Genomic DNA, 15,541 nt, shown 5'->3' on the forward strand with positions numbered 1-15,541 from the left:
TTGTTTTCACTGGTTTACGTGTCAATCCTGAGTCAAACTGTGACAGTGTCTAAACTGGCATAATTAACATCTACTAAAATGTAAGTTGATATGCTGAGAAATACTATATTTTTTCAGCACAAGATGGCAAGAAACACTTGTATTCCTGTTCTCTTTACCATGTTTTCTTGATACCAGGTGCTACTTGGATGCAGTGTACTCTCAGGTATCATTGGTTTTGTCTATTTGCTCTGATATCCTTATATTTAATACTATATTGTTGAAGAAGGTGCTTCGTTTATTCTGGAAAGCCAATTGCTAGTCTTACTCATTTTCTACATTTCTGTAAGGAGTTTAAAAAACCCTGCAAACTGTGTTAAAAAATCATGATTCATGTACTGAAAGAATCTGCAAAAAGACTTGTTTTGTAAACTTTAGCTCTAACAATAATGATAAATAAATAAATTAGTCTTTGAAGTGAGCAAAACCTGACATTTTAAAATTAAAATTGTGTATTAGTTGTCTGCAAATAAATCTCTTTGCCCAGCTGCAAATCACAAGCATTAAGGCCCCACAGTCATGTGCTACCACTAAAAATAATTCTTTTCCTACCTTTTTTCCTTTGTAAATCTGGTTTGTTTTGTTATGTTTTCTTCCTTTGTTTTCATTGCTCCTAACAATTTGGGAGGGGAGTGTAGTTACAAAGCTCTTCCAAGTAGATAATTTGTTATTTGTAAAAAATTAAGATGTATTTTGAATTATTTTTTTAATGTTAGTTGAAATAAACTGATGAAATTGGTACACATGGAAATTTACAATGGCATATTGAGTGAGCTAACAGTGGAATGCCATTATTTCACAGAATATCTAACACTTCTCTCACACATGTCTGAGAAGTGCCAGTGTGCCTTTTCTGCTGAGATTTCTGTTTTGACCACAGAAATGTCCATTTTGGTCCCACGGCAATATACATATTATTAAACATAAAAAACCCTCTAAGTTGATGCTGCTGCTACAAGCATTAATCGTTGGTGTAAAGTGTCTGGGTTTTGTGCACAAAATATTTCTCTTATGGTTTTGGATAGCTATACTAACATCGGAGTACCTAACACTAAAAGAGCAGTTCTTTATTACTTAAAACTATCTGTATCAAGATACAAAACATTTATACCTTGGTGCATTAAATTCCAGTACAGACACAGAGACCTTGAAGATGGTTTCCATTTTTTTGTGGAACATTGCATTTGAGTTGCACAGTGCAGTGGTTGCCTATCTAGCTATGTGCCATGGGAGTAGGAGAAGTTTCAGTTTCTTTACAAGATGCAGTGGCTGGGAACAGAATATGAAGAAATCATCAGAGCAATTTGTCAAGAGTAGTTTGTGTTCATTACTGAAAGCTACAGGGAATAATAAGTGAAAAGCACAAGGCAGAAGGATACTTGACTCAGGGGGAAAACAAGCAGAGCGGCCTGTGATGTTTATTCTCTTCCAGCACTTGAAATATTTCATATTATCTGACACTTGACACTTTTCTCTTTCAGTAAACATTTCTACATCCTCAAAAAGTGATGGAGTGCAGAGAGCTGTCAGTCTGTTGGTGTCACTTGGTTCAACCAAGAGCCCTTGCTGCTGTATTGCTCAGTCACTGGTTCAGCTAAGCCCATGCCCTTTGTTGGCACTACAGTACTGACTGGTGGGAGTTATTCTCCAGTTTGCTTTTTGTGACAGTTTAGAAAACTATGCGGTGCTTGAAAAGCTTCCCAGATTGCTTGGTTCCTGGATAATTCATCTAATTGCCAGTTACTTAACTGCAGCTTTGACTGTTCTTTGACAGTTCTTACAAAATTGCACATATTCACACTTTGCGCCTGTTTCAGATCTTGCCCTGCATTGATTCTGTCAGAAGATATTTAGTAAATCTGTATCTTCATGCAGTCCAGGGTTGCTATAGGAGAAAAGGGAACTTGAAGTAATCATCTTGCTGTAGGATTTGAAGGAAAAAGGTTCTCTCTATGCCTTTTTCTTCACAGTTTTTGCTTGGACTCATACCTTCCTCTGAATTTATTGGTGTATATGTGTTTTATCTATTACTTAGCAGAGGTAGAACAAGCTCTTGTAATTCTTTAGAGAATTCTTTTGCTTTGGATAGGCTTGTAGGTTTGGTTTGGGGTTGTTTTTTGTTTTATGGGTTTTTTCCAGCTTGGAAAAGTTTGTCAATTAGTGGAGGTAGAAGTTTGTGAAACAGTCAAGAACTGATTTTGTAAATTAGCTGAGGTTACACATTTGGAAAGATGCAGCATGATCCATTTAATGGCTTAACTAAATGTTTATCAAATAATTTCCTGTGTCCTTCATCAAGGATTTGATGAAGAAGCTTGCATGAGCTAGAAATGCTTAAGTTCCCCAGACCCTAGTTGAGTTAAGAATGTACATACTAAATAACTGAAAACTTAAGAAATTAATACCAAATATGGCATTTAATGTTAAGAAAATGTAAATATGCTGGACAGAATTTGCTAGTTTTGACTGGGAACTTGGAGTTGTCATTGTCTTTACATGGAGTAGCATTAACTAAATTACTCCAAAATGGGGGAAAAAATCAACTTCATTTTCTAAAACTTTAGCTGGTAAATTGGTGGGGGAGAGGGAGTTTCCATTTCTATTTCAAAACAAATGTGGTAGCTCTGGAGAGCAGCTTTTAAAAATCAATTTAACATGTAAATAATCCTTAATTGTGAACCAGCAAAAAACTCAGTTTCTGAAAAACAGAAAGTTCAAGATGTATTGCTTTCCTTGAAAATGTCTCCTAAGATTACAGTGAATGTAGGATTAGACCAAAGCATCAATTCAGTTTTACAATGCAAGTTACTCAGTAATGCTAACAAGTTGGGTATATGTTTTTCGAATAACTGACATACGTATTTTCAAATTCATACCACATTTACTATTTGTAGTTGATAGCTATACTAATGAAGTCTACCTTTTTAATTTCATTGATTCAGTAAGTCCATAGCTTAAAATTTTAGTAAACAATTTTAAAAATTTGCTATATCTGTTATATTTACTATTAATTTTTGCTTTCCCCCCCATCTCATTTCTCATTTAGGTGTATGATTGCTGATGAGGTAAGTGATGTTCCTGTTCCTTTAACACCATTTTTCTTCTTACAATGTGCTTCATGCAGATGTGACTTTTTAGTTTGAGAAATGTGGGCAGAAAGAAGTAATGAAAGAAGCCTCACTTCTGTGATATTCCACAAATGTTATGAAAATATCAAATTAGGAAAAAAATAACACTTGACGTAAGGTTGAAAGAATGTGTGAGAAAACTTAGAAGGTCGTTTTTAGTTGTATTTAGGTAGGTTAAATCTGTATTGTTAAATCTTAAAAATATTAACTTTAGTACTTTATAATTGCATAGATAGGTATTTTTAGGATTAGGAGACATTCCTGGCCAAAGTAAGTGGATTTTGAACGGATGACTTCCAAATATGACTTTTCTTAAATGCACTGATCAAGTAGTAATAGTGAAATTCATTACTTTCATACATTTGAAAATTTATGTTTTATTCCATATTAGGGAAAGTTGAGTCTGGCATTTCTTCCTGCAGGTAAAAGATTTTTGTAATAAAAAATGTTCTTGTGAGTATAAAAACTTACTGAAAAGAGGTAATGTTTGGGGATTGATGTAGTCTCCCAATTCTAATTTGGGTTTTCTTGAAACACAGAGGGAGAGGGGGAGAGAAAAAGATTGATTACTGGGATTAAAGCTTTTCCTCATAGTATAAAAAATCTCATTGTAGCTGGAGATAAGCTAACCTGGCATAGAACGTGAAATTTCTGGAAACTTTGGAGAATACAAAAGCATTCAGGGAGGAGAAAAGCTTGGGAAAGATTGAAATATCAGCAGTAGCTATTTGTTTATTAAAGCAAAGTTTTTAATTCTTACCTTAAAGGAGAAAATAAACGGTATAATGTATAATAGCAATAAAAAGTACTGCAAGATGTATTCATTCCAAAATAATTCCAAATGTACATTAAAAAATGACAGCTGTATGCATCTCTTAGTTTTAATGAACTAACCAGATAGAACATGTGCATGAATCTTTTTAAAGAAAAGCATCTTCTTTCATAAAAGATTATTTGTGGTAACAAATTGACAATGAAATAGTTACTATGTAACTTTGGCTTTGTTTCCTTTATCTGGTTCTGTCTTTGCAGAGTATTTTCATCTCTTCTGAATGGGATATGCTTTCTGAACAGAGACTTCTATTTAATGTTTTCTTTGTTTTGTTTTCCCAGATGGGGCTAGGTAAAACAATTCAAGCAATTGCCATTTCCTACTACTATAAAAACGAATGGCCTCTCTTAATTGTAGTGCCTTCATCTCTGAGATACCCTTGGGTTGATGAGATGGAGAAGTGGATTCCAGAACTCTCTCCAGATGATATTATCATAATTCAGAACAAAACTGATACTGGGTGAGTAAAGTTTATTATTCTTCTATAGAAAGGCTTATTCAACACCCCCTACTCAGGCAGTGCTACTTGGAGCTGATTGCCTAGGTCTGTGTTCAGGTGGGTTTTTTTTAATATCTCCAAGGATGGACATCCTGCAACCTCTCTGGGCAACCTGTTCCAGTCATCAGTCACCCCTGCAGTAACAAAGTGCTTCCTGATATTCAGAGGACACCACCTATGTTTCAGTTCATGTTAGTTGCCTCTGGTCCTGTCACTGGGCACAACAGAGGAGCCTGGCTACATCTTTGTTGCACCTGCCTTGCAGGTAGTTCTATACATTACTGAGATATCCCCTGAACCTTCTTATCACTGGACTAAACTGTCGCAAGTCAGCTTTTCCTCACAGGAGAGTTGCTGCAAATACTTCATCATCTTATTTGGCCCCCTGTTGTACTTCTTCCAGTACATCCATGTCCCTTGTGCTGAGGAGCCCAGAACTGGACACACAGCACTCCACATGTGGCCTCACCAGTACTGAGTGCAGGGGAAGGATCACCTCCCTCAACCTGCAGGCAGTGCTTTGTCTTAACACAGCTGAGGACACCATTCACCTTCTCTGCTGCAAAGACACAGTGTTGGCTCAGGATCAACTTGGTGTCCAGGATCCTCACCCAGGTCCTTTTCTGCTAAGCTGCTTTCCAGCTGGGTGGCCACCTGTATGTACTGGTGCTCGGGGTTGTTCCTCCCCAAGTGTAGGACTGTGGACTTCTTACTGAACTTCATGATGTTCCTGTCAGCCCATTTGTCCAGCCTGTCAAGGTCCCTCTGGATGGCAGCATGACCCTCTGCTGTGTCAGCCACTCCTCCTGGTGTTGTGTTATTATGTGATGGAAATGAGTCATCTTCTTTGAAACCTTTGGAGAGGTCTGGATTTTGCAAAGTAGCAAAGGGCTTGTCTGCTGAAAATTAGATTACTTCAGCATGTCTCAAATTGAATATACACAGTTCTTTCTCGACTTTGGTGAGTTAGGTTGTATTCATTAGCTTCTGTGAAACGTTCTGAATGCATTTTTGGAAAATTACTGGTATGCATTATGAAATAAGGAAGTCATTACTGTTAAAATTCTATTTAGTGCACTGAGAAAATTTTAAGTTAGAATAAGTATTCTCTAAATAACTGAAAAGGTCACAATGACCTAGGTTTTCTATCTTTAGGCTTAGTAGCATGAGTTCAGAGAGAGACTAGAAGTCTTATATATTATTAGAATAACTCTCCAATTACACTAAATTACAAAGGGTTTTTTCAGTCTGCATTACTGTAAATGGCTTGGTTGATTTAATGCTAATGTCTAGATGTTGTTCAAAAACTTCTGGATAAGAAAGACTGACCTTCATGTTGTCTGGGGAGTATTAGACAGTGACTTGACTGCCCAGATGTGCAAATGAGACAATAGCTCCAAACTTCCCTTGTGGTAACAAGATAAATTCAATTGAAAATGCATTTCAAAAGCTTAATCAATGGGGTAGTTTCTACTGGTAGTAAAAGATGAAGATGTAATATGGAAACTGCAGTAAGGATCCAGTGAGGCTTGTTTTTCTTTTTTTAAGCTATTTAGCTAAAATGCACAGACATTTAGAGTGCTGAATGTAGAAAGGAGAAATGTGGAATAAGGGAAATGATGGCAAAAGTAAAGGGCAACCGGAGTTTTGATAATTTTATCTTTTAAGATTTTTAAAAGGACTAGACCTTAAGCCATTATCACGTACTTCTATTCAACAACATGGGAAGAGGAAAACATGGGTTTCTGCTTGTTTTATTCCCAGGAGTCTTCCTAGCTGTAAGTGAGGTAGCTGTTGAACTAATTGTTATTTTAACATTAAAAAGTGTTTTATGCATTTGCAAATGCAAAAATACAGCTGCCAAACTTGGTTTAGCATTTTGTTAAACTCTGATTCCATATGTTCAGCTTTTTTTCTCTCAGTTCCATAGTTTGCTTTTCTTCAAAACTTCACCAATGAAATTTACTGCTTGAATGTTGTTTGACTTCTGAATTTAAATAGGCTTAAATAGGCATAAGTTTAGGTTCTTATAACTTCTAACTAAATTTGAAATGGGATGTTTCTTGAACAATTGGTTGTGCTAATAATAAAAATTTGTAATTTTTTTTAATCCATCCTTCACAAAGGGGAAGGGGAAATTCTTGTTTTCCTGGTTGCTACATTAATCTATGCAGTAGCAGCCAGTTTGTAGTGCATTGGCCACAGTGCAAGTGCTCAGACCCTTGCCTCTCCTTCCATTTCCAGAAATATGAATGTGTACGTACTTTGTTCCTCTTAAATACTGAAGGAAATGTCAGTTTAGTAGGGGTTTTTTTTATGTTGCTCCTGGGGAGCAAATAAAAATCATGACAGCTGAGTAGTAGTGTTTGACAGATGGGTAAGACTAGCTATGACTCTCATTCTGGTAGCTTGTTTGTCTAAGAACTTTAAGAGTTCCTGTGCTGCTCAAGGGCTCCAGGAGGGCCACAGTGCTCTCTAGTGATTTTAAAATCAGTTCATGGCTTGAGCTTATATATGTCTTTAAATTTATTGCAAGAAGTTTCATTGCAACTAAATGCTAGTTTTTCATCTTGTACCTTTGTGTTTCCCTGCATCTAGCTTTTCATTTTCTTCATATGATGTTCAGGCAAAAAAGCTGGATAGACAGCTCAGGTAAAATAAATTTTTATTCAGGTAGTGAGGTTCAGCCCAGACTGTGCTTCCACAGCACCCAGGCAGTCTAGTTGGTGGTCTTAAACTGCTGGCTAGGTGACTACTTTGTACACAGAGCAGGAGGTACATTATTAGTTCAAGTGTCTGGGTGCTGTGCACAAACTGTGCTTGTAATGATCTGACTTTTGTGACTTTTTATTCAGAAAGTGGGTTTGTCCCATGCGATACTCCTGGAAAGGAGCACAAATTGAAGCAATGCAACCAGATACAAGAACTTTCTTTTAAATGTAATGTATTTCTTCTGAAAATGCTTATGAACAGCCTGAGAGCCCACTAATGAATCAATCTAAAGGGTGGTGTACATACCTTCTTAAAAAAAATCAGTTTGATGTAATTCCTTTGCTGTATCAGTTTTCTGACAAAGAAAATTTACTAAGAAAACTTCTGGATTTTCTCTTCTAGGAGAATATCAACCAGCAAAGTGACGATTCTGGGGTATGGCCTGTTAACATCTGATGCACAGACTTTAGTAGACACTTTGTACAGGCAGAACTTTAAAGTAGTTGTGATTGATGAGTCGCACTATATGAAATCTAGAAATGCCACCCGCAGCAAGATTCTGTTGCCAATTGTGCAGAAAGCTGTTAGAGCTGTTCTTCTCACTGGAACTCCTGCACTAGGAAGACCTGAAGAGGTATCTGATATGTTGTTGGTCTCTTTGTTTTATCATTAAGGATTGCTATCAGTAATAAATGAACAATTTTGTAGTTTTCTTGAATATGCATGATGACATCAAACAGCACACTAGCTGCATTAGGAAGCAGAACTATTAAAAACTTAAACAATGTCTTTGAGCTTATTATATTGATGTTTTACATCCATGTATGAAAAAGGGCTTGGTGTATTATGAGCGTTTGTTTAAAACTTCAAATCAAATATTTATATCTATGGGTGTGTGTTATGACACTTCCTGCACAGGTACCAAAGACATTGCAACAAACCTTGGAAGATGAAATTTAAGTTTGAAAGTGTTACAGTTTTTTATGCAGGGCATTGATGCCAAGACCAATAAGCAACATTGCTAAAGATCTTCAAAGGAGATTCCACACAAGCCATCCTTGATCACAGTAATGATCAAAATTTATGAAAAAATGCACAAAAAAATTGAGACATTTTTATGGTGGTATCAGAGTTCTACTGTGGTTTAATAGGGCAGTGTGTAAAAAGCATTGCATCTCTTTAACCAGTTTTATAAGCAGAATCTTTCTATGAAGTCTTTAAATGGAATAGGTATAGAAAATGAAAAGCATTATTCATTGATATTTATGTACATTTATAGCAAATCATTACAGGCAGTTTCTTGTTTGGTCTAGATCTGTGTCAAAAGCAGCATTTCAGTTAGGCAAATAAATTGCTTCTGGGTTGTTTTTTTGTTGGTTTTTTTTTTTTCTTAATGCTTTTTGGTTTTCTAACTCTGTCTTAAAAGAACTGTGTGAAGATAAAAAACAGGCTATAGTAACTGTCTTTTTAGGAGAGGTCACTAGCATGTGATTAGGTAATATGAAAGCTTAAATGGCAGAAGTGACATACAGTAGATGTAAGAGCATAGCAGGGAAATGCATTTAGGAGGGAGCTTTCCATGTTACTGTCATGTATCTGCTACCCCTCAGCAGTGTGTCTTGGATCTAGGAGTGGTCTTGGACTCCAGAAAGCTTAGACAGTAAACCAGCTTGTAAAGCAGGATTCTTTCTGACTAAGGTTACTTACTCTGGGATTTACCTCCTGTTACTCAGCCAGGAAGAAAGGTGTAAAATTTCTGGTCTGTATTGACATTGTCTATTTTTTTAAGTAAAACTCAAGAATAAGTAGAATAGGTTTTTCGTGTATTTTTAAGAAGCAGACTATTCATGGAATACCTACACTGAAGCTTTGCAGAAGCCTGGCAAATGACAAAAATGGTATATTTAGGAATAACATCTCCTCATCTGTTTTCTTGTTCAATGTAAGTCTTTTCAGCATTGCATTGCTGTGTGTAGGGTGCTCTGTTCTTGGAAGGCTTCCCACAGCTATCCTGTCTCAAGACACATCCATATTCCTATAGAATGTCTTGCATCTGTGTCAAGCTGTGCAACTGTTGAATGTAAACTTAACACAATAATAATGTAACAATTATTTCTGAAGTCTTACATTTGCAGACAGTTTTTCATTATCACTGTTTTTTGGTACAGCTTTTCATGCAGATTGAGGCACTTTTTCCAAGAAGATTTGGAACTTGGACTGAATATGCCAAAAAATACTGTGATGCTCATGTCAGGTATTAATGTACTTGCTCATTTATTTTTCTACAAGTATCTTTGATTTTCTTACCATGTGAAGTGAGAGAATCAGTAAGTAGTACCTCTACTGATGTATCAAACCATCTTGCTTGGAAACCTGGGTCCAGATGCCATCTCCTCCATCAGAGAGAATTGGGAGAAGGATTAAATTGACAGGGGACTTTTGAGGACAAAATTGGAAGCTATTTAAGTTTCAAATAAAGTTTAAGTGCCAGCATTCTGTTAAATAAAATTATTTAGAAGTTTACTGTTGTTAGTATAAAGTGTATAGGTTTTGCCTTTAGAGCTGGAGTTTCAGCTACAGCTCAAGCTTAGGAGTTTCTGATTCACAGCCTTATGCTCATATCATCTAATAATTTATATCTCTCTTATGGGATCCAGTCTTTTTGCTGTCCCACCATATTTGGGTGTAAAATAAAAGTCCAGTACTTCTCTCAGTATTTTACAGATTGAGTAAATGTGAAGGTATGAAACTCCCAAAAGCACAGCAGTGTGTTTGTAATTGTCTGAGGGATCAAATAGAGGCATTATAAGTTCTTATCCAACACCTTGCCCCCAGTTTGCTAGGTAACATTCCTCATTACACTTCTTTTCCACACCTGTGACCCATTCCTTGCATATTTAATAAATTTTCATGTTTCAGGTGCTTTAAATTACTAACTTTAGGAGAATTAATTTGCATCTGACTTGCTTCCCTCAGCTTTAGTTCAATGATTGGTTTCTCTAGCTATGTTCTAAAATAGAGGGGATAGAAGAAACTCTGATTTCAAATGCTTAGTTTTACCCATTTGAATCTATGTTACAATCTGGAATGAAAGAAGTTAGGAGAAGGGAAGAACCTTTAAAAATGTTCTTAGCTAAAAAAATTCTTATCTACCATTTTGCATATGTTCAAAACAATACATTTTGACAGCTAAATTGGCTATAATTTAGATTTAATTTTTACAGTAATAATTACATGGTTTCATTTTCATATAACTTGTTTTTCTCCCTCCATCATATGCATTTTATCACCATTTAACTTCAAATAACTTGGAAGAGTGCTGTCTAATTGTCAGACAGAGAAATGCTATTTTTTTCCATGGTGTTTTGACTGAATACATCTGTAATTTTCACACTACAAGTGTGCGTAGGTACAGCATGGTTAGCTACTCAATCATAGATGATCATCTTATTTTTGGAATACCATAAATGTAATAAAAATCAAGTACAGGGTTTGGCAAGCTTTCATCATAACTTTGCCTGAAACAAAACAACCTGTGGTAATAAACTTGATAAGGTTATTTTTTGCAGCACTTTCTGTGAAAATCATAGAATCATAGAATCTTAGGGGTTGGAAGGGACCTCGAAAGATCATCTAGTCCAACCCCCAAAATGTGGGTTTTTTTTTTACTTTGGTGTGCAGAAATAGCTGTTTCTAAAGATGAGATCCAAACTCAGTAAGGCTTAAAATGATGTTTTAAACAAAAGATACAAACACCCAAAGAATAAACAAAACCAGTAAAATTACATGCTTGCAACATATTGTCCTGGCCTTGGAAAATGCTACCTGGGCTTTTCCCCAAAAACAGCAAAATCTGTCATGCTTATTATTTTGTTATCTCTTGGCAATATTGACAAAGAAAAGTTGCTGTTCCTGCTGCAACACTTTTTTTAAAAACAGCAAAGCAAAGAAAGAAAAAGGAAGACTTAAGGTAATACATTCTTTCTCTTTTCATCCTTTACCTTTTTAACCTTAAATCTAGTTCCTCTATTTAGCTCACCAAATAGCATTACATTTAAAGGTGGTACATTTAGCTTTAAATTCTGTCTCTGACTGTAACTAGGATGGAATTCTTGGGGTGGGGAGCAAAGGAATGACAATGGTGATACCTGCAGCTTTCATGATAATTTCCATATCAGTTGTTCCCATCTATAATATAATAATGAGTGATATAGTCTTCTCATGAGTCCTTTGAAACAAGAGTTATGAAATTATACTTGCACAATACTTCCTGTAGAAAGGGAAGTGTAGCTGGGATGAGACAGAGGGCTCTACCTCTGATGAGTGGTAATCCCTGCAGGCAGTGATACCTGCTGGGAAGTAAAAACTGACTGTGCTGGAAGGAATCAGACAGGAACACTGAGTGTTGCTGTCCAGCACACCTTCCTGTCTAACAGCGTCTTTTACAATTAAGTATGTGTTGAAAGCTTCTAATACATTTGAAAGAGCCAGTTTTCATCCTCAAGTGCTGTTTTTTTAAAATAATTTCAGGTTTTTTGGTAAAAGAACTCAATGGGACTGCAGAGGAGCTTCAAATTTAGAAGAACTACATCGACTTCTAAGTGAAATAATGATCAGAAGACTGAAGAATGATGTTCTAACTCAGTTGCCTCCCAAAGTTAGGCAACGTATTCCATTTGACCTCCCACAAGCTGCAGCCAAGGTCAGTCTTCTACTTTTGCTAAAAATACATTAGTAAATATAAGTATCTGTGTATTCTTATGGTTTTATATGTATGCATGAGTATTAGATGTAGTTATGAAGAACATATTAATCTATAGCATAGCTTCTACGTTACTCTTTTTAAGACAGAATATGAAGAACATGAATATGGTGGTTTTTTGGCATCAGGTTATGATAAAATCTAATCTAATTTTAGTACAATCTTCCTCCTCTCTGACTTCCTTTCCTTTAGATTTTTAATCCTACAGTTATTTTTAAACACATTTGATACAAGTACTCAGTTCCTCGTTGCATGCTTTAGAAGTACATGCTGAGGTAGAACGTGCTTTGTATGATATATCTAACCACTGATTTCTTCTGCCAATTAGAATTTGAATGCCACTTTTGCAGAGTGGGAGAAATTAATGAGAAATCTGAATTCAGATGCCACTGAAAGCCACTTTTCTCAAGTCATGAACCTCATCACACGCATGTATAAGGAAACAGCCATTGCCAAGGTGAGCGGGAGAGTCTTTTAACACATTTAAAATACCTACTGTGTTTTTAACTTAAAATCATTTGTATTGGCCTGAATAGCAGATGAGGTTCTCTCACAACATGGAGAAACACGTTTTTTCCCTGCATGTTTATGGAATAGGCTGAACCCCATTGTAATTACCTAAGGATATATTGCAGATGGGTACTTCAGGGCCATACCTATGTGTTGGCAGCTGCTGCAGCTGACCCAGGACAGTGCTGATGCAGCCCTGAGGCAGTCTGGTTTTCTCAGTGCTGGTTCTCCCCATGGATATATGTGGAGGAACAATCCCCTCTAGTGGGTCTCATCCTGATTTATAAAATGTGACTCCCTGTTCTGCATTTTCCTCCTATAGTATAGTACTTCATTATGTTAGGACACGTTCTATAGGCTGCTGGAGCAGTAAAAGTTGAGAATCTGACCAACTCCTTCAAGTTTTTATCTCCTTATTTGAAAAATACCACTGTGCTTCCATTGCTATTTCTTCCCCAGTTTTCTAGTCTCTCCTCTATCCTCTCTTATTAAAAAAAAAAAAAAGAGAAATGAAGAAATCTGAGGATAACACAACGGGTATCACATTAACCATTGATTGCTGATTAATTTTATTATTAACTGTCATCATTACTTTATGAATTTTTGTAAAAGACATTTAAAATTATATCTCACACAAAAGAATTCTATGAATGTTTAAACAATGCAATCTTTTATGATTATGGTATCATGAAAGCATCAAAATTATTCTTTCAGCTTTGATATATGGCTTTCTGGTTACAAATACAGAAGTTCTGATTACACAATACCTTATCTGTTTGAAATATGCTTGGGTAGAAATCAGTTTTGTTTTTTAAATATAGCTTAAAACATGAAATTAAAATGTTTTAACTAAAAGAGGTTTAACCTACGTCTTAATCTGGAAGAAATGGTGAGTAATTATATGATCTTTTGAGAATAAAGTTGTTGGGGTTTTTTTCACAAAGAAATAAAGTTGTGTGATTTTTTTTTAACAAAGTAATTTGAATAATTTTATAATTTAAAATGTTTTATAAAATCTTACATGCTTAACAAAAAGTATGGTACTTTATCTTTTCATATTATGAGAAACTGAAAGACGTTGAAATAAAAGCTGTCTTTTTGAACATTTTGTACATGTAATAATGAAAATGTACCCTCTTATTCCAGGCAGGAGCAGTAAAGGACTATATCAAAATGATGATTGAAAATGACACACTGAAATTTCTAGTTTTTGCTCACCACTTAAGCATGCTTCAAGCCTGTACAGAAGCAGTTATAGAAAAAAAGGTAATGATTTAACAACTAGGCACACAGATTTTAACTTCAAACTTTGCAAATACGCATGAACTGTGCTCGAAGTCAGTAGAGCTACCTGTGTGTCCAGGAATTTATGGATTTTAAATATCTGTAGACCAGCGCCACTGGGTTAAAGGGATGGTGTGATTTAGAAGAGATGCTTTGCATTGGAAGATAATGTAAATGCTCATATCTAGTATGATACATCATTATTAGATCAATGTTGTAAGCAGTTATTTCCCAGATTTTTCCACTGATGTGCTTTTGTTTTCTTTCTAGTTTTTACAGAACACTATCATCCTACCTGAGCATTTAATCCAAAGCAGTAAAAATGTTTGCAATCAACTTGCTTGTTATTTTGACATGGACTCTCTCTCAGTTGTTGCTAGGGAATGGTGTCTAACTTTGCTATTTAATATTGTTATTAGGTGGAAATGCTTTGAATTTTAGTAAATCATGTTGAGGAAATTACAGATTCTTTCATGGAATATTCTGTTTTAAGATCCCATATTCTGTCCTCTCCTTTTGTAATCAGGAAATACTGTCTGCCCTTTTCTCCGTAAAGAGGCTTTAATGGACCAACACTGGGAGAGGGGAGATTTAGGTTAGACATTAGGAAGAAATTCTTTAGTGTGAAGGTGGTGAGACACTGGAACAGGTTGCCCAGGGAAGCTGTGGAAGCCCCATCCCTGGAAGTGTTGCAGGCCAGGCTGGATGGGGCTCTGAGCAACCTGATGAAGTGGAAGGTGTCCCTGCCCATGCAGGGGGTTGGAATGATAATGGTCTTTAAGGTCTCTTCCAACCCAAACCTTTCTTTGATTCTGTGATTCTATGATTAATTGTAAACTAAAAGCCAAGGAATGCTGATGTAACCCTGTGACAGGAAGAGAACTGATGTTTTAATATTTTTTTACTGGGTGACAGCAAGTGATTTAATAAAAAATGAACATGGATCTTATAGTTTTTTCTCTTTTATGTTCCAGGTTCGCTACATCCGAATAGATGGAAGTGTTCCTTCTGCAGAAAGGATACATCTGGTCAATCAGTTTCAGAAGGATCCAGACACCCGGGTTGCTATTTTGAGTATTCAGGCAGCTGGCCAGGTAGGCTCAAAAAGTAACAAGGTGAAATAAGAAACTTGAAGAATATTGATACTTAAGTCATTGGTGACTTCAGTGATTTACTGAAAGCAGCTCATGCAATATGTCTTTTGTAGACTCCTGGTTTCTTTTTTTTGCACTAATCATGTTAACTGCTTTAAGACTCTATTGAAATTACTTGAGTAAAATCAAAATGAGGATCACTATCTCATTCATGAATGAGTAAAAACTTTGAAAGTTTCTCTGAAAGTAACAGATTATTAAGAAATAAATGTTACTTCCTTAATGAAAAGCAGTATGCAGTCTTTGCACAATATTGAAGTATTTCCTGAACCTTATTAATATCTGTCTGATGCCCAGGGGAGAAATCAGTGTAATAGGCCAATCTGCTGTCGAGGTGGTCCCTCTTATTTCCATATAAAAATGTCCTGTACAACCTTTAACTTTTTTCAGGTATTCAGTTGCCTATATATGAAATCTTATTTCTAAAATGCCTCTCCTTATTATGTCTAGGGTTTAACTTTCACTGCTGCTACTCACGTTGTGTTTGCTGAATTATATTGGGATCCAGGCCATATTAAGCAAGCAGAAGACAGAGCACACCGAATTGGGCAGTGCAGTTCTGTGAATATTCACTTTCTGATTGCAAAAGGAACAATGGATACTCTTATGTGGGCGATGCTG

General features: G+C 36.0%; 1 protein-coding gene across 1 annotated transcript in view; it reads left to right on the forward strand.

Annotated features, from left to right (window-relative positions):
- ZRANB3 (zinc finger, RAN-binding domain containing 3) overlaps positions 1–15,541 on the forward strand; it is a 42,741-nt gene that overhangs the window by 13,470 nt on the left and 13,730 nt on the right. The window contains exons 2-10 of the mRNA XM_010000378.1: positions 3,086–3,104; positions 4,281–4,459; positions 7,613–7,844; positions 9,379–9,464; positions 11,741–11,912; positions 12,301–12,429; positions 13,629–13,748; positions 14,741–14,860; positions 15,371–15,541. The exon at positions 15,371–15,541 is cut by the window's right edge and continues 21 nt beyond it. Coding sequence (XP_009998680.1) covers positions 3,086–3,104; positions 4,281–4,459; positions 7,613–7,844; positions 9,379–9,464; positions 11,741–11,912; positions 12,301–12,429; positions 13,629–13,748; positions 14,741–14,860; positions 15,371–15,541 — 1,228 coding nt within the window. The remainder of the gene's footprint in view (positions 1–3,085; positions 3,105–4,280; positions 4,460–7,612; positions 7,845–9,378; positions 9,465–11,740; positions 11,913–12,300; positions 12,430–13,628; positions 13,749–14,740; positions 14,861–15,370) is intronic.

Source organism: Chaetura pelagica, unplaced genomic scaffold (assembly GCF_000747805.2).
Source record: "Chaetura pelagica isolate M959 unplaced genomic scaffold, ChaPel_1.0 scaffold386, whole genome shotgun sequence".
NCBI lineage: Eukaryota > Metazoa > Chordata > Aves > Apodiformes > Apodidae > Chaetura > Chaetura pelagica.